At 38.5% G+C, this 18,998-nt stretch overlaps 1 protein-coding gene across 5 annotated transcripts in view; it reads left to right on the top strand.

The window, feature by feature from the left end:
• The window catches only part of svild (supervillin d), an 88,244-nt gene that overhangs the window by 45,277 nt on the left and 23,969 nt on the right, over positions 1-18,998 (top strand). For 3 of the 5 annotated variants that reach the window (XM_022668854.2, XM_049464433.1, XM_022668857.2), the window contains 5 exons: positions 3,164-3,225; positions 6,229-6,359; positions 12,405-12,537; positions 15,092-15,525; positions 16,087-16,222. In XM_022668854.2, coding sequence (XP_022524575.2) covers positions 3,164-3,225; positions 6,229-6,359; positions 12,405-12,537; positions 15,092-15,525; positions 16,087-16,222 — 896 coding nt within the window. Of the gene's footprint in view, positions 1-3,163; positions 3,226-6,018; positions 6,117-6,228; positions 6,360-12,404; positions 12,538-15,091; positions 15,526-16,086; positions 16,223-18,998 lie in introns of those variants that run through there. The other 2 variants (XM_022668856.2, XM_049464434.1) reach the window with 2 other exon arrangements.

Raw genomic sequence — 18,998 nt, 5'->3', positions numbered from 1 at the left:
ATGCATTTGAGTGATCATTAGAAGGTTGTTTATTCCAAATGGTTAAGTAGTAAATGACCTGGTGTTTGTCATAAGATTCGCAAAACATAAATTAGTTGATGTGCAGGTCTTCCTAATAAAGTGCTTGTTAATAATACTTCTTGCATAGATTCTTCATTCTCAAAAATAAAAATGAGATGAAATTAGGTCATGTTGGTTGGTGTGTCCTGGTCTGGGTGACTATGCTGTGATACACCAAAGAGTCCTTGGGCAAGACGCCTAATTTACAGTTGCAAGAAAAAGTATGTGAACTCTTTGGGACCACTTGGATTTCTGCATGGTTATTAAATGTGTTCTGATCTTATGAAGTCACAACAATAGACAAACACAGTCTGCTTAAACTAATACCACACAAAAAAATTATATGTTTGCATGATTTAATTGAACACAACATATTAACATTCACAGTGAAGGGGGGGAAATATGTAAACCCCTAGGCTAATTACTTTTCTAAGAGCTAATTGGAGCCAGAAGTCAGCCAACCTGAAGTCCAATCAACGTGATGAGATTGGATGTGTTGGTTAAAGCTGCCCTGCCCTATAAAAACAAACAGCAGTTTTAAGTTTTCTGTTCCTAAGAAGCATTCCTTGATGTGAATCATGCCTCGCACAAAAGAGCTCTCAGAAGACCTTCGTTCAAGAATTGTTGACTTGCAAGAAGCTGGATGACTTGCAAAAAGCCTTGATGTTAATGTGTTCACGATAAGACAGACTGTCTACAAATGTAGAAAGTTCAGCACTGTTGCTACTCTCCCTAGGCGTGGTTGCCCTGTAAAGATGACTGCAGAATGATCAATGAGGTGAAGAAGAAAGCAAATATCCCAAGAATTGCTGAACCAGTTATTAATTCCAAAGGTTTACGTACTTTTCCCATCCTGCACTGTGAATGTTAACATGTTGTGTTCAATAAAACCATACAAACATATAATTATTTTGTGTGATATTAGTTTAAGCAGACTGTGTTTGTCTATTGTTGTGACTTAGATGAAGATCAGAACACATTTAATGACCAATTTATGCAGTAATCCAAGTAATCCCAAAGGGTTCACATACTTTTTCTTGCAACTGTAAAAATTATACATTACCAAACAAAATGAAAAGAAGCTGATGTATCCCTAAACCTTTATTTACAGATGACCTAGTCTGCTAAACACACACTCCTCTTCTAATCTTTTACAGGCGCTTCTAAACAGGCTGTACGGTTTTAGACTGTGCCATTTACAGTGCAGCTGTGACATTTTTACACTGGCCACACACCACAACCACTATCATAAGTAGGACTACGAGTCAGTGCCATTCCAGAGTACTGCAAGATTATTCCTTGGAATAGATGAGAGCAGTTTTTTTCTGTTTTCTGGTTGAAAGGAGAATGCAGTAAACTGGCGTCTGAGCTGTCTTTCAGTTTTGATTTAAGTAAGTAATGATTGCTTACTGATTTAATCTGCTTTTCATGGAACTACTTCTGTTTACATTGACTTAACAGGAGAAGGAATAAAACTACAGGTGACCTTTAGGGGATTTTCCTGCCATTAAGGATTTCTTTTAGTCCATTTATTGTATCTTTTTTTTTCTTTTATAACAAATTTTCTCCCAGATTTTGGAAGGCCAATTATCCAACCCATTCATAATGGCTCCACCGTTCACTAACACTTGCCTCCTCTGATACATATAAAGCCAGCCACTGCCTCTTTGTGAGCTGCCACTGATGCAGTATTACTGGGTAGCCATCCTGTTTGGAGGAAAGCGCAGTGACCCAGCTCTAATACATCAGAAAACAGACAACTGTGCCGACTAGGAGTGATTTTGGGAAGGCGCCATCTTCCCACCCAGAGAGCAAGGCCAGTCATTGCTCCAGCTGCTGATGGCAAGCAGCATGACCTCATATCACTGTTGCAGTGCCTTAGCCCACTAGACCACACAGAGCCTTGAATTTATGTAAAAAAGTGAAAATTAAAAAACAAAATGGAGATGCTTGACAGCGATTTATATGTGTCTAAGGCTATGCTCACATTACCAGGCTAAAGTAACTCAAATCAGATTGTTTGCTCAAAGTGGCTCAAATCTGATTTTTTCATAGCTGTGTAAACCTGCCAATTCTTTTTTTTTTAAATCAGATTTGAGTCACTTTCATCTGTGGACCATGTCATCCATAAACATGTGGCATGAATGTGAACAGTCAAATCGGAATTCATGCATCTTTTAGTTTTTACGCATGCGCTATGTGCTTCTCTCTCTTACCCATACATCTCTTGGTGCAACTGTGCAGCTATAGCTGCAAAAACAGCAAAAGAAAACTGCCTGACCTTTTTTCTTCTCCTTGACCTGAGCATGTACTTCAGACCATCTGTTTACTCTGCACTCCAGCAAAAGATGCTCCACATATGAGCTGCTCACGCATTTATTTTATCTTTATAAAGCTCTCAAAAAGTCTCTCAAATATGATGTTTTTTTGTTGGTGAAGAAGAAGGTGACGTTTATACACATATCAATGTTTTAAAGTGCACGTGTGAGGCGTTTTAGGGACAGATTTGTTCACATTACACACAGATACAGGTTGCTTACATTTGTGAATGTGAACCATCAAGATTCGCCAAATCTGATCTGAGCAAAAAATTAGATTTGAGCAATGTGGCTTGTAATGTGAATGTAGCCTAAGTGTGCAAAATGCTAAATCTTCACACAACAGATTTATATTCTTTGCTAAAAGAGTTTTGTGTATTACTAAAAAAGTTTATATGACTCTTAATGACTGAACCCATTGTTTTGCCATGTTGAACTGTTTTTAGTTTTAGGCCTACATATACTTTAAGTACAAAATTATCACAATTCATTTGACCAACAGTTTCACCCATGTTTTGATATGGTATTTATTATATTATCAGATACTGTGGGCAACTTTAGCCTGATTACACTGCAAAAAAACTTTTAAGCATTAAATATTTTCTCAGTGATCTTTAGATAGTCACTTCCTTTACTAAAGAAGCTGAAGAATGGCTCGAGTGGCTCAGCAGGTGTGACTCACAGTAAAGTCCCAGCAAAATGAAAGCAAATACCTGAGATTATGAGTTTAGATGCAGCAGCAGATGCTGTGTATGACATGCTTGTATGTCTGTGTTTGTTCACAGCTGATGGAAAAACAGATGCCTGCGTCAAGATGAGCGTGTCTGCCAGGATGTCTCACTGTAAAGTAAGTGGGTGGAGTTTGCCGGAGGGCAGTGGAAACACTGCAGGGCTGTTATCTTATACTTGTTTTTTTTTTTTTTTGTATTTTACTTATTTTATTTAACTCCTGTACAGTTTTTCATAATCAGTTATAGTCATTAAGTTGTGTCTTTAAAGCAGTACTTAGAGAAGAAGATTATGTAATATAACGTTTATACAGGATGTTGGTAAAAATTAATGACCAATTTCAAGTAACAAGAAATCTTGGCATAAATGACAGAACAGCATCTTGTGACAACTGATAAAGTATAAGTTAATGGTAATAATGTGATTTAACTCTGTAGCCTATATACAAGGGGTCGGCAATTAAGTTTGGCTGCGGGCCAGATATTGTCCAAGCCATGACCTTGCGGGCCACACAAAAAAAAAAAAATCTGTTTTGGAAAATGAAGTGTAATGGGATCGAGTTCTACAGACTAGTAGCTCTCCAACCCAGAGGGTTGTTGAACCCAATTGCAGAACAGTTGATCTCAAAGGAAGTGAACCAAAGAAAACTGAAAAATTTAAAAAATAAACACACTGCTCCTCATGCGGGATCAAACCCAAGTCGGCAGGGTTGCTTTCCAATACACTACTGCTGCCCTAGGTAGTGAATTGGGACACGGCCGGGAAAAAACACCCTTATAAAGAGATTGGGAGCCCAAGAATAGGCCGAAAAACGGGCAGAAACTAAAGTCACGCAGAGCGCGACAGAGAGGCAGGAGAGGAATGTAAATAAAAGATTGTCAAAGAAAAGTTTTATATATTCTTTTTTTTTTTTGCCAATTATCGTTCATTAAATTTCAAACAACCTCATGGGCCAGATATTTTATGCTTGCGGGCCACATCTGGCCTATTTTCGACCTCAAATTTAAGTTGATTTAAAACACAAAAGTAAATCAGCTGGAGAATGGTTTACTTTAACTCAGTCACAAAGTTGTCGCATAACTTGAAGCATGCTGTACATGCAAGGAATCTTAAAAATATTGATGAACAGAAGCATGTTTGCAAATTACAAATTTTATGTGTAGCTATAAGATACATCTGGTGGAGTTATTTTTTTCTCAAGGGAAATCAACAGGTTATTACAATTATATTCAAGGGTTGGGAAATCTTAAAGGCATATATTAGAGGAGTAATCATCTTATATGTAACATATAAAACAAAAAAGCAGAGGAAGGATCAATTAAATGACCTAGCCAGATGTATTACAGAGGTAGCCAACCAGTATTTCACATTACCAACCCCTGACTTGTATAAACAATGTTTACACTTATAATCAGAATATGAGCTACTGGTCACAAATCACACCTTTTGAATTTATTTTTTAAAATCTAGAAGTGACTACTTTGAACATGGAAACAAAGCTAGTAAGTTATTGGCCCATCAGGTACATCAGATTCATTCCTTTTATCAAATTCCTCAAATCCGGACACCTTTAGGTATCACGTCAGATTCTGCAAGTATCAATGATGGGTAACACTTTACTTGGATGGTCCATTTTATGACCTCGTTCATGTTCAACTGACATTCAACTAACATTCAACTGCATGTCTAATAAATGCAATTAAACTGAAAGGTGAATGTAAATTATTTTCTACTGAATGTAACTCTACATCCAACTCTAACCCAAACTCCAATCTTAACATTTTAGCATTGGGTTTATAGGGTTAGATTTAAGGTTTAGGTTAGGGTTAGGTGAAGGGTTAGATTTTAGGGTTGATTAATGGTTAATGTTAGGGTAAGGTGTAGGGTTAGGCTCTATTTAAAAAAAAAATACATTCAACATAGAGTTAAGTTGCATTTAATAGTCATTTAGTTGAATGTAAGTTGAATGCAAGGCCATAAAATGGACCATCCAAGTGAAGTGTTATGATAAATTTAAACAATATTATTCCTCCCTATATACAGTTATTTTCAAGGGTCCACTTACCTTTCTAGCCTGCAATTCAGAAGTTACTCAATCTGCTCAATAAAAGACAAGAACAGTACAACGGTTTGTGTTTTGTACTGTTTAATTAGGTTATGTTTGCCTATGATTGTAACTAGGATAATGATGAGACCACACTTTATTTTTAATCAATTTATAAATCCGGTTAATTCCTTAGCATTTCCTTGGACATCGTGCACAATTACTATTTACTATTATGAGGAATTTGTAGTTGAGTTACTTGGATATGATACTGTCACTGTTTTGATTAAAGCCTCTTATGTCTGGAAAGGGTTGTTTACATCGTAAAACACCTTATGTATACCAATGTTTTAAGTGCACATCTAGGTAGCCTTTAAATAAAATTCCAAAAAACTTAAAAACAGCTTACGAGAGCGAATGAGTCAATGAATAGTTCTTTCCTTTTGTAGTCCTCTACCCACAGGGTATGTGTTTGTCACTCGCTCTCCGTCTCCTTTCTTTCTCTCTCTTGCCCCCTGACCTCTCTACCCTTCTTTTACTCCCCCTCTCCCTCTGGCCTCATTCAGTCTTAAGACACTGATTTTCCCTGTGTGTGTGTGTGTGTGTGTGTGTGTGTGTGTGTGTGTGTGTGTGTGTGTGTGTGTGTGTGTGTGTGTGTGTGTGTGTGTGTGTGTGTGTGTGTGTGTGTGTGTGTGTCTGTGTGTGTGTGTGTCTGTGTCTGTGTCTGTGTCTGTGTCTGTGTCTGTGTCTGTGTGTGTCTGTGTGTCTGTGTGTCTGTGTGTCTGTGTCTGTGTCTGTGTCTGTGTCTGTGTCTGTGTGTGTAGGGGGGTAGTCTGTGACCGATTTCAGTCCAGCTCTGCTCAAGCTCTGTCCGCCTTGTTTCGCCCAGTGTAGTTGTCCAAGGGCTTTATAAAGTGTTATCCTGAATGGCTAATTGTGAGCAGTTGAATGGGGCAGCTCTAGAGGTTTGTTTTAATGTGGAAAGTACCCAGAGTTCCACTCTGTTCATTCACACTCTTTTCTTTAATCTCTCTCTCTCTCTCTCTCTCTCTCTCTCTCCCTCTCTCCCTCCAAAAGGGGCCGGAGGTGGCTGAAGTCTTGTCCAGCTCAAAGACCCTCTCAGAGGACTGCGCACAAGAGGGCCTCGGTAAACATACCAACCAAAACAGAGAGCCAATCAACAGCCTGGACGAGCCGGCCATGGCCAGGTAAGCAGCACTGCTGGAGCTCGAGGGAATGTGTAGTTTGTTTTGGACTTTAAGCCTATTGTACTACAGTTGAAGGCTAATCTGTGGTGTCCCCCCCCCCCCCCCCCCCCCCCCCCCCCCCCGCTGTTGTTTATTTTTGAGGTCTTTCCAGCTCTGGACGGAAGGGTTAGTGATGACTCACATTTATTGTAGCCTTATGCAAAAAGGCTTGTCTGATAAGCATCTCTCTGAAGCCACTATTCAGACTCTAGTCTGATGGAGTGTATGGGAGTGTAAAGAGGAGGGGGTGGATGGAACAAAAATCTCTTTGATTTTGTAGGAAAACCATAGGAAAAATGTTTACGTAGCATAGGGCACAAGTCTGATCATTTACTCATGCAGGCCAGCAGCTTCACAATCAGAATAAGAAACATTGTAATCTCTGTGATGTTAAGCTTTGCAGGATTGTTGGTGCCAGATTGGACAGAGTATTATTATTACTGCTATATTATTATTATTATTATTATTATTATTATTATTATTATTATATACAGCTTCAGGAAAAAAAATAAGAGACCACTTAAAAAATTATGAGTTTCTTTGATTTTACCAAATAAAATAAAAAAAACTCTGGAATATAAACAAGAGGAAGATGGATGATCACAAGCCATCAAACCAAGCTGAACTGCTTGACTTTTTGCACCAGGAGTGGCATAAAGCTATTCAAAAGCGGTAAGACTGATAGAGGAAATCATGCCAAGATGCATGAAAATTGTGATTAAAAAAACAGGGTTGTTCCACCAAAGATTGATTTCTGAACTCTTAAAACTTTGAATATGAACCTGTTTTCTTTGCATTATTTGAGGTCTGAAAGCTCTGTATCTTTTTTCTTATTTCAGCCGTTTTTCATTTTCTGAAAATGAATGACTAGAGTTTTATTTGGAATTTGGGAGAAATGTCTGTAGTTTATTTACCTATAAATAGCAAAATCAGGGAAACTGATACAGAAACTGAAGTGGTCTCTTAATATGTTTCAGAGCTTTAAATAATATCTCCTCAGGTGTTCAACACAACAGTCTCTGGAGTTTACTTAGATGGTGTAATAAAGGGGAGAAAAAAACACCCAGTAAGTATCAGTTTTGCAGATGGAAACACCTTGTAAATTAGGGCAAGCAACAAAAAATTGTTGGAGCTGACAAAAAGGCTACAGTAACCCCACAGATAACCATTCTATACAACTGTGGTGAGAAGAAAAGCTAAGTAATGAGAATTGAGGAATATTACATGCCCCTACAATTTCAGAAATGGAATGTCCCGTCCATCTGGCATCTACTGTCAGGCCTTGCTCAAATTCTGATCATTCACATTGCCTTGCCATGAGCAAACTGGCAAATGTTCAGCCTCACTTACAAGATCATACAGGTGTGGGTATTCCCAAGCTACCCTCCTGATCAATTTACTTACTGTGTCTCATGACTTTTGGCATGTCCATGTATATAAAGCATGTGTATGACCTCACATCCTGGCAGGGTATAAAAAAACAAGTATGTGTGTGATTCCTGCAAGTGTATCTAGATATCTTTTATGAGATGATGACATTTCAGAATTTGGCCCAGAGCCTAGGCCTAACTGTCTGTTTATGTGTGTGTGTGTGTGTGTGTGTGTGTGTGTGTGTGTGTGTGTGACTGGCACTGACTCATCAGCTGCAGTAACAGAAGCTGATTTATAATAGTCCTGCAGGCCTGGTTTTTATTGTGTTGGAGTGAAGAGGTCTGTTCCATTTCTCTCACTGCTCTGCTTTGCCTGCACGGTTTCCCAGACTACAGCAGATCCACAGGGAATCTGGGATATACCGTATGTTGCTCTAACTACAGCTGAATTCAAGTGGCTCTGACATTCATACACCGCTGGAGTGAGATGGTCATTGGTTAACTGTATGAATCCAGACATGATCATAGCTGTTTAAAATTTGGATCATTCTAATAACTGAATGTGAGAACTGTCTGTCTTTTACGGTCAGAGCCTGAAAAATGTACAGTTCAGTTTGTTTTAAATAAAAATGCATCAGTTTAAAGCAGTGTGCAGTTTAAAGCAAAAACATTTTTTTTTCTTGATTGGGTTGGTCAGCTAACGCAAACACTAAAACAAGCATATTTTATTAGGGGTAGCTTTAAATGTACCTTTAAAAAATAAGTTAAAAAATGTTGTACTGAATTGTTAGGTGGTCTCATTTTTAAGAGACCACTTAAAAATGACGAGTTTCTTTGATTTTACCAAATTGAAAACTGATGGAATATAATCAAGAGGAAGATGGATCATCACAAGCCATTAAACCAACCTAAACTGCTTGAATTTTTTCAGTAGCAGTGGTTATCCAAAAGTAGTGTGTAAGACTGGTGGAGGAGAACATGACAAGATGCATGAAAACTTTGATTAAAAATTAGGGTTATTCCACCAAATATTAATTTCTGAACTCTTAAAACTTTATGAATATGAACTTGTTTTCTTTGCATTCTTTGATTATTTAGTTTATGCTCTAAATGACAATATTTTTATTTGGAATTTGGGAGAAATCTTGTCTGTAGTTTATAAAATAAAACAACAATGTTCATTTTACTCAAACATATACCTATAAATGGCAAAATCAGAGAAACTGCTTCACAAACTGTAATGGTCTCTTAAACTGAACTAGTTCATGTTTGCAATTTTGAAATTTGTTACCTTTTTATGAACTATAATTTTAAAGCAGTTTATTGAAATTAATATGAGCTGTACTTTGAACTAGTTTACTTTAAATGTGAATTGGCACAACACTGGTGCTAAGTGGGCGCTAGATGGGTGCTACAGAGTGGCGAGGTGGTTGCTATGGTATTGCTAAGTGGTTGCTTGTTGGTTAAGGTGTTGCTCAGTGGTAGCTGTGGTGTTGCTAAGTGGTTGCTAGGTTGTTGCTTTGGTAGTGTTGGGTGGTCTTTGTGGTATACCAGGTAGTATACCATAAATGGTGTTGCTAAAATAATGCTTGGTAGTTCTTATGTTGTTGGTAGTTGGTTGTAAGGGTATCCCATGTAGTTACTATGCTGTTGCTAAGTGGACACTAGATAGGTGCTGTTACTCAGAAAGGTGGTTGATAGGTTGTTGCTGTGGGGTTTAATGGTGGCTATGGTGTTGCCAAGTGTTTACATTGGTGGTTTTATTTGATCACTGTTGTATGCCAAGTGGTTAAAATGGTGTTGCTATGTGATAGCTAGGCAGTGTTTCTATGGTGTTACTAAGTGGATATAAGGGTGATTCTCACGAAGACCTTCACATTAACATAAAGTTTTTCACCTCATTGCAGCATTTTTCAAGTTGAGAAGCTAAAATAGAATGTGTATTTTACTATATTGATTTTTTTTCATATATATTTTTTTTTTAAATAGAATTTTATTATCATTTGAATCTGATATGATCCAGAATAATTCTCATTACCATTACAGTAAATGACGAAGCTAGATCAACGGTTCAAAATATTTTTTGATGATTAATTTCATATTTCCACAACAAATTCCATCAACTTAACAGCACAGTCCTTGACAATTACTTTGATCTTTTTTTATTTATTTATTTATAGTTAAGCAACTCTCATTACCGATACAACATTTGTAAAATATCTTTTAATTTTTTAATTAATGGAAATTATTTTAGAATATGTTTGATCAAAAACTCATGTGGACCACAGGTGAGGGATATACTATAATAAAATGAAGAAAAGTTATGATAAGATGTGAAACATTTAAAAAAAATTACATTTTAGATCCATAACGGTAATGAGAACATAATTAAACGGTAATGAGAATAAATGTAACGGTAATGAAACGCCAACGCTATGGCTTGCAGTAACACGTTCAAGAGACTGTGCCAATGCTCACAGTAATTCTTATTAAAAAGTAAATAAACTGGCCTGTGCATGCAGCCAGATATTCAGTGACATTAAAAACACTGGAGAAAAAAATATCAAGCTAACCAATCTAACGAAGATAACCTTGTTTCTAGTTCTACTTTACAGGCATGAGATAAACCAAGACTGGCTTGAAATAAGCCTGTTACTTTACAAATGCACTATTCAGTCTGAACATGAAGAGGACATGTTTTGGAGTATTTGCTTTACTTTAAGTAGATACATGATGCAACATTGTACAAAACCTCAGCAGTGCTATTCTACCATGAATTGCTGTGTTATTCTAATGACCCATTAAAAAATAAATAAGTAATTTAATCCCCAAAGCTAAAATCACTGTTACAAACTGTACAACGGGCAAGACTTCGATTGTTTTTTACTTTTACCAGACATTGATATATTTTAGAGTAGTCTGATGTAAAATGAGTTTTGATGGGAGCAATAATGAACACATCCCGTCCAGGAAGGATTGGCTGACCCACAACTTCCAGGAGACTTGGGCCGTCTGCATTTAGCTAGCTAAATATCTCAACACTGCCTTTCAAATCATAAATGTACCACGGCAGTGCAATTTTAGTCATACATTTAGCACAATAGTGCTATTGTAATCATATATTTATCTTAGCCATGTTATTCTAGGCACACATTTTGTTTGCTTGCTATGTAGCTAAGCAGAGCGATTTTACATAAGCTGAAATTTATCTTAACTTACCTATACTACTTCAGTTACATGTAGCCAGCTAGCTAACTGTGAAGTCACACAGATAAAACATGTCAGTCCGTCGGTAAAGAAACTAAAGCAAAATTAGCTCAGCTAACTTTACTGCTCTTTCAGCTGGAAAACAGACAGATTGTGAAGAGATAGTAAAAATGATACCACGTGTGAGAAGTCACACGGAATGCAATCATCATCAAGTCTGGACTTACAGATAACAATGGGGCTTTAGACCACGGCCTCTTGATTTAAGTAGGGTGTGTGTGTGTGTATCTTTAGCTGTGTGTCAAAGTAATGCCAGTTTTCCTTCTGTTATCATGTGAATTATTGTAGGAGGAAGATATATGTTGTTTTGTGGATTTGTGAGTGTGTGCGTGTGTGTAAGAAGAGCGTCCCTCAGTGGAACTTGGACAGCTGTTCTTTTTCACTTTCACTCTTTTGGCGGCAGACGCCACCATGACTCACTTTTAATGCGTGTAAACATCCACACTGATTAACTTTGAGGCCTGTCTCTTAGGTTCACTCTGAAGCTTTACAGCCTAAAGAGTCTGTTTTCATTCATTCAGCAAACTAGACCTGGAGTTATCACTGCTGGAGTTCAGTTTACGTAAACTGTAGATTCGGTTCACAAACACAAGTGGTCATTATATTGAGCAGATTCGTTTTATAAATCATTGCTGTTTGGGGAAAACATTGTATGGAAGTCAGTGTTAGAATATGTTAGTCATTTCGCAGCATTTCTTTTGGTTCATTTATTTTAAAATGGTCAGATTCAAAGCTGATGTCCGTAAATTTTGGGATTTGCGGGATTGAGGGCCCTCTCTGGTGAGAATGGGTAATTGCACCGCATGTGAAAGAATAATTTTGAACTGGGCGAGTGTGATGCGGTCTCCTTTTAGACCGGATGAATCCGATTCCAGGTTATGTTCACTTGAACTACACAATTTGTTTTTACTATGAGTGAATGAACTACTGAGCTCTGAGTTTCTCCTTCTGAAGTCTCCATTGCTTCACCAGCCGCTATTGTTCAGTAAAACTGAGCCGGATCCTCTTTTAGGGGCTGTACATGTGACGTAAGTATGTAAAGACACGTGACGTGGCCAGAAGAACTCCTGCGAAAAGCGACCCGACACCCCAGTTTTTTTTTATTAATATATTAGGCTAAGCAGGTATGGTCGTTCCAGCACACTGGTACCAATACACACTATATTTTATCCCTTCTTCACTCAGAAATGCTTCGGTTTTCAGTTTAGAAACAATTTTATTACCTGTTCTCACTGTCTATTCTAGCCCACCAAAGGTTACAATCATTACCCCCCTCTGCACTGTCCACTGTGGATGGTAATGGCTTCTATGATATGTTTATTCACAAGACAATGTATACACTGCTGACACTCATTGTTTCTCATTACAGCAGAACATCATCATCATCAGATGAAGCTGAGGAGGCAGACAAAGAGAAGAAGAGTAAATTACTAACCCACACAGAAGAGAAGAGGTCCTGGATGACGAGAAAGGAGGGGGAGGAGGAGGAATGTGGAGAAAAGGTGAATATTTACACCAGATATCTCTATTTCCTTTGAAGTCCTAAAACTTGCAGGACAGGTAGCCTCTCTTCTGTAGAGACACCTGGATCTATGGTCCTGTCTCAATGCTAAGATAAGTTGATAATGCTAAGATAAACTGTTCTTAGCGCTTTTTTGGTTTTAAACTGGAGCTATTAGCTATTATTAAATTCTGTCCTTTTATGGGCTAAAGCATTATTAGGTCAAAAGTTTGGACACCTCGGATGTCCAGAGCAACCTCTCTGGAGTGTCCATATTCGTGGTCAAAAGTTTGGACACCCCACATATCAGCCAGCGCTCCAGTGCTATATGTGTATGGAGCAGCTATTGGATAAACAAGCTATTGGTCAAAAGTTTGGCCACCTCAGCAACCACCACAGACACCAAAGCAACCGAATCAGCACTGCAATCACACTCACAGTTTCTGCAGGAACTGCAATCTAGTTGTATTTGTCATTTCTAAGACTGAAATAAAGGTTTATAGAGGAGCAATATTAAACTTAATACTTTATACTTAATAGTTTTTCTGTTAAATTACATTTTTTATTTCAATTTTAAAAGAACAACCAGAGGTCACAGGCTTGTCAAAGGAAGTTAATATATCAGTTACCAGGAGTTGTCTTTAATAAATGAGGGGGCATCAAAAGTCAAGGGACAGCCTTTTATTACAGAAACTAAAGGGAACATTACATAAATGAATTTCACAGCAAGTACTCCTGCAAAAAGCAACCCAACATCCTAGATTTTAGAATGAATATATTAAGCTTAGCAGGGATGGTTGTTCCAGCATACTGGTACCATTAAACACTGCTTTCAGTTTAGAAACAAAATAATACAGACTGACTTTTTATTTGCTGGCTAAAATATGCCAATCGTTGACAGATGCAACTTGTCAGTGGTTTTAATTGCATAGCTGAGCCTTGTTTTTGAGCTGAAACCATCTAAACAATTTTTTTTTTATCTTTAGTGTAAAACAAAGTCTGCATAAGGTTTGTGTTGAGTGTTTATGCTGTGTAACTCTTGCTTTAACCCACACATTGCCTCTTTCTCAGTAGTGACCTGCTGCTGTGAGTCAGTGTTCTATAGAACCGTGTTGCATGAACTGGGGTTGATGGAAGGCCAAGCGTTCTTGTACGTGTCTTTCATCAGCACTGGCTTACAGTGGCTCGAGGCCTCCTCAGAATCCCTGAAGGGGAGTTGGACTGCTTCTGCAACAAAACAGACCACCAAACCAACCCCCTCCCTTTCCCTTTCAATCTCTCTCTTCTATCTGTCTCTCACTCCCTTTCTCCATGGGTCACCGTGCCCCTGCATTCCTCTCTCTATAGTCGGAGTGTGTGCATGGTGGGGCTGCTGATAAAACAGACCACCAGCCCCGCTTGGCGCTCTTCCTCTTTCTCTGTCTGGCCAGAGCAGAGGGCAGGGAGGGTTTGGGGGTGACTGAAGGGAGGAAATGAAAGAGTGCTGTAGGGGGTTATGCTGCTGAAGGATAACACTCTCTCTTGCCTTATGGGAAGAGGAGTAACCTTACCTAATTAATGGGGGTGTAAATCTCTGACATCAATGCTTCAGTCTGATTACGATTCTGAAGGAAATGATTCATGTCATGAAGAAATTGCACCATGATTCAGTTACATTTGATTCAGAATTTTTTTTTCACAGAATAAATATGGTTTGTGTAGTTTATTACATAACACTGTCTTCATCATGGCAGGCTGAGGCACTAATAAGAATAGTAGGCTGAGACCCCTAACAGTACACTCCTACCTGTGATTCAACTGTAAATTGCTTAAATTGGATAAACATCTCAGCCAAATGCCATAAATATAAATGAATATACAAACAGTGTGGCTGGGAGGGTTATTTACATAGTACTTCAATATACATCTCTGGAAGAAATTAAGAGACCACTTAAAAATGTCTAATTTTTTTTTTATTTTACCAAATTGAAAACCTCTGGTATAAAATCAAGAGAAAGATGGATGATCACAAGCCATCAAACCAAGCTGAACTGCTTGAATTTTTGTACCAGGAGTGTCATAAAGTTATCAAAAAGCAGTGTGTAAGACTGGTGGAGGAGAACATGCCAAGATGCATAACAACTGAAAAACATCAACTCCTAAAACTTTATGAATAAGAAAAGAACTTGTTTTCTTTGCATTATTTGAGGTCTGAAAGCTCTGCATCGTTTTTTGTTATTTTAGCCATTTCTAATTTTCTGCAAATTAATGCTCTAAATGACAATATTATTATTTGGAATTTGGGAGAAATGTCTGTATTTTATAAAATAAAACAACAATGTTCATTTTACTCAGACATATACCTATAAATAGCAAAATCAGAGAAACTGATTTAGAAACTGAAGTGGTCTCTTAAATTTTTCCAGAGCTGTATATAATGTGTAATAGTGTGCAGGTACATAAAAACTACAATAGTCCTGCATATTTCATCCTCTTGCAGGCCTTATAGTCTCCACATAAAAATACTAAATTTGTTGTTTTCTTCTTTTAACACCTGCTTCACTTTCATTCCCCAGGAAACCTCCTCAAAACCAGTAGCCGTAAAGATGGAGGAAGAGCCAAAGTCTCCCACTGTGACTCTCCAAAGACAGGACTCGGGCCAGCGCAGCCTTAGAGGCATTCTGAAAAAGAGCCGCTCCACCAGCCTGGAGGCCGAGCTTTTTGAAGCGACTCCAGACAGAAATGGGACACCTGCCATGGAGACTACCAGTATGAACGAACAGGAGGAGATGCTTGAGGAGACAGGAGAGCAGATGGAGGACCAAGACGAAGACATGGTGGATGAAGGAAGAAGAAAGAGGATTGAGAGAGAGGAGAGCAGCTCCAGTGACCTTCCACCTTCGCCATCCTCAGATGATGTGGAGAAAACCCCGTCTCTGTGTGCATCGGAGGAGTGTGAGGAGCTGGAGAGCAGCCTGGATGGCAGCATGAGCTCCTCACTTAAAGAGAGGTACAGCGTGATGAAAGCACTGTAGGCGCTAATGGCTAGATTTGTCAATGCAGTCAATTGTGCGACTTCATCAGTTACATTTAGTACAGGAGACCTCACACACATATCCCTGCAGCTGAATGCAGTGTGTTTTAATCCTCCATGAAACTTAGCAAAAGTCCTGGGACACAGTACTAGTTCAGTGTATATCCAAATATGTTGGTTTCATTAGAAACCATTGCATTCAAAGTTCAATTTTCTTGAAATAACCTTATAAACTGGGGAGTAACAGATATATTTCGTAACTAATGATGTTTACGCACCACATAAAACTTTGGATTGCATTATATTGGTCTTTTTAAGGCTACTCTGTATTTAATCAGATGTTAAACAGCTTTTTATAAGCAAAAACACAGACATATAAATAGTTTAAACTTTAATAGTTTAAACTTCTAATGCTGACGTAAGACTGCATAGTATTTTAAACATAGGCACCTGATATCCCAACAGACCAAGAATGTTCACACACACTCTCTCCCTCTTTTTTTTTCTTTCCTTCTCACTCACTATTTTTCTCTGCAGGTTTGTTGATCTCACAGCCACTGAAGAGGACTGGAGGAATAAGCTGAAAAAGTCCAAGGCTGGCGACACGGTCCAAACATCTCTGGCTGATCGTTTCAGCCAGCTGCAGGACTCTGAGAATGCCTGGAAGAAGAAGGTAAGTGCACATGTGCACACACACACACACACACACACACACACAGCTGAGAGTGTCCCAGTATCCAGCTGAGAATGTCTGCAAGAGCCTGAGAAAAATGGGTCAAATGGGTCAAACCTACTGGAGATAATGTCCCCATGAACAAAAACACACACACATGCACACATGGTCATGTGACCCACTCACACAGGAATTCCCAGGCTGAAATATTATAACCTTAACATTATCACTATGATTACATTTCTAGTCAGTTCAGAATAGTTTGGCTTGTGTTTAGCTGAAGTTTTAGAATCAAAAGGGGTTTTAGATAGATTAGTGAACTTTTTAAGAGCATTTCTATTGGTCAGTTCATCACAAACTTTGGACACAATATCAACATTTTTTTGCTGACAGAACATTCTCATGTGGTTGGTTGGGACACATTTTGGTGCACTTGATTTTTTCCTGTGTGAAAACAAACCAAACATGGGGGTAAACACTCTCAAGTACAAATTCTGTTAGTTATTTGAAAAATGTGTAAAAAATTGTATATTGTTACACTAGTTGGCCAGGAGATTTAATCTGAATTGGCAGCTTTTATTGTTTAAGACCCTTCTAATACAAAAACAAACTCAGCTCTCAAAGATTACATGTTTTACATACCAGAATATACTAGTTTCATTAGCGTTCCTGTATATTATAAATTAGAGGTTTATTTGGTATTGGGATTTGGGGACTTAGAGACTTCTCTGGTGAGAATGTGTAGTTGCACAGAGCTTATTGAAGAGTACTTTTTAGGCTGGCTAATATGAATAAATTGCTGAATGAAATAAGTCTGTCATTTTATGTGTATTGTTTTTTTCCTGTCAAAATGTAGAAAGCAATTACAAACAAACAATCAAAACCTACCAGAACACTCTGTTGAATATAAATACCGTTAATTTAGGCGTTGCAGGGATGGATCATGCCTAGACACAGATACCACTGATTTAAATATTTTTTCCCTCCTAACTCAGGAATACTACTTATTTTAATTTAAAAAGAAAAGAAATGGATTGCTGTTGATTCCTGAACTCTCAAAATGATTCATAATAGGCTGTGTGAAGTTAGGACGTGTGTTAGGAGCGTGCCTGAGGAGAGAAGCTGCGTGTGGCAGAGGAAGGATGGATCTCAGGGTGGAGCTGCAAGCCTCAGTGCCAGCGCTGAATCAGCATGTTCCCCCAGCAGGCCATACTGCAAGGGGGCTGGGAGGATTTTTTTTTTCAGGCAGAGAGAGCTTAACTTATCCAGTGTGTGCTGGAGTTCCTGCTTAACTTCCTAAGCACGAACACACCCCCTACACAGACTTCCAAAAAGTGTGTTTCAACTCCAAACATCTCCCACACTTCTAGCACTGGCCATGTTTCACCCTATGTCTCGCAAACTGCTACAAATCAAAGCATGTTCATACTTGCTAGACAAGGCTGTCTGATGAATCTTTTACTCCATCATGCATTATGGACATCAAGCCAGATTTGGCCCGACCCAGACTCTTTGATCTGTGCCTGCAGCGTACGGATTTTTGGCTTAGTGGCAGCGTTCCACCAAGGATGAGATGACTTAGGGACAAATCCACTCCCGGGCTGAAAATACACAGCTTTAAGCATCCTCCACCCCAAACTCGTCCGCAGTTCTGGAAAGACGGAAAGACGAAAAGACGAACTTCATCCCGAGTGTTGGTGGATTTTCTCCCAGTAATCCTGTTTAGGCTTGTCTTTACTGCTGTCTGGACCCCACGTTGAGGGCGTCTCTGGCAGTCTGAAAGAAAAGCTGTAGTAAAGTAGTGCAGATTTTGCGTAAAAGACGAATATTCTGTCTTAATACAGCACTGGTTAGTTTACAGAGGTCATATTCAGACGCTGACTTGTTAAGAGATGCTGTAGGCTGGGTAGTTGTGGAAATCCAGCATCATAATCACAGCCATATTTGAGCTCTGAATGCTCCTAAATCAAGCAGGAGTGAGTCACTAGTTTGTATAAACTCTGTAGCCCCTCTAGGGATTCTGATGTCTGAGTGGAATCCAGAAAGCATGTCAGTTGAAAGAGATTGAGAAAGAGGGATTATCTTCTATTTCTGGGAGTAAAGCTGCAAGATTGTTGAGCCTTACCAATAAATGTATCAGTTATCCAGCAATATCGATATCATCTAAAAATTTTAAGGATAATTTGTCTGGTGCTTTTTTATTGCTGATCAATCACTTGCTATGTCATGCGGCATGTTCGTTTTTTTTACTTCCGAGGAAGAAACAAAGCCTTAAAAAATAGAAAATAAAAGCTGCAGAAATTATGCGAGCCCATACATTCATTAAAGCTTGTTCAAATTTGTTCAGTGCTTTAGAATTTTATCTTTACAGTAAGCTGGTGCTAGGCTAAAAGCTAACTCAGCTGACAACCTGGTTTTGCAAAGCAAGGTTAGGCTAGGCTATGCTAAACTATCCATTCCAATGCTGTAAAACCCTCTAATTACTGCAGAGCGTTTCTTTTTGTTTCATTCTAAGTCAAACAGCAGGTTTGTAAACCACATTTGGATATTTGATTTGGCTAATAATTTCAGGCCGTATTCATTAAGTCTAGGGCAGTAACAATTAGTCGATATAATCAACTATAATGTCGATTATTTAAATTTGTCGACTACAAATTTGTATGTATGACTGTGCCCAGGTATTAATTGGTACTTTGTCCTGGGTAATTCCTATAGTGCCTGATGCAGTCCTCCAGGTGGACGGTGGTTTCCAGTTGAGAGTATGCTGTGCGCTATT

The sequence above is a fragment of the Astyanax mexicanus genome, chromosome 15, assembly GCF_023375975.1.
Source record: "Astyanax mexicanus isolate ESR-SI-001 chromosome 15, AstMex3_surface, whole genome shotgun sequence".
Taxonomy (NCBI): domain Eukaryota; kingdom Metazoa; phylum Chordata; class Actinopteri; order Characiformes; family Acestrorhamphidae; genus Astyanax; species Astyanax mexicanus.
The sequence above is the reverse complement of the archived record's forward strand: the minus strand, read 5'-3'. Positions and strand labels throughout refer to the sequence as shown.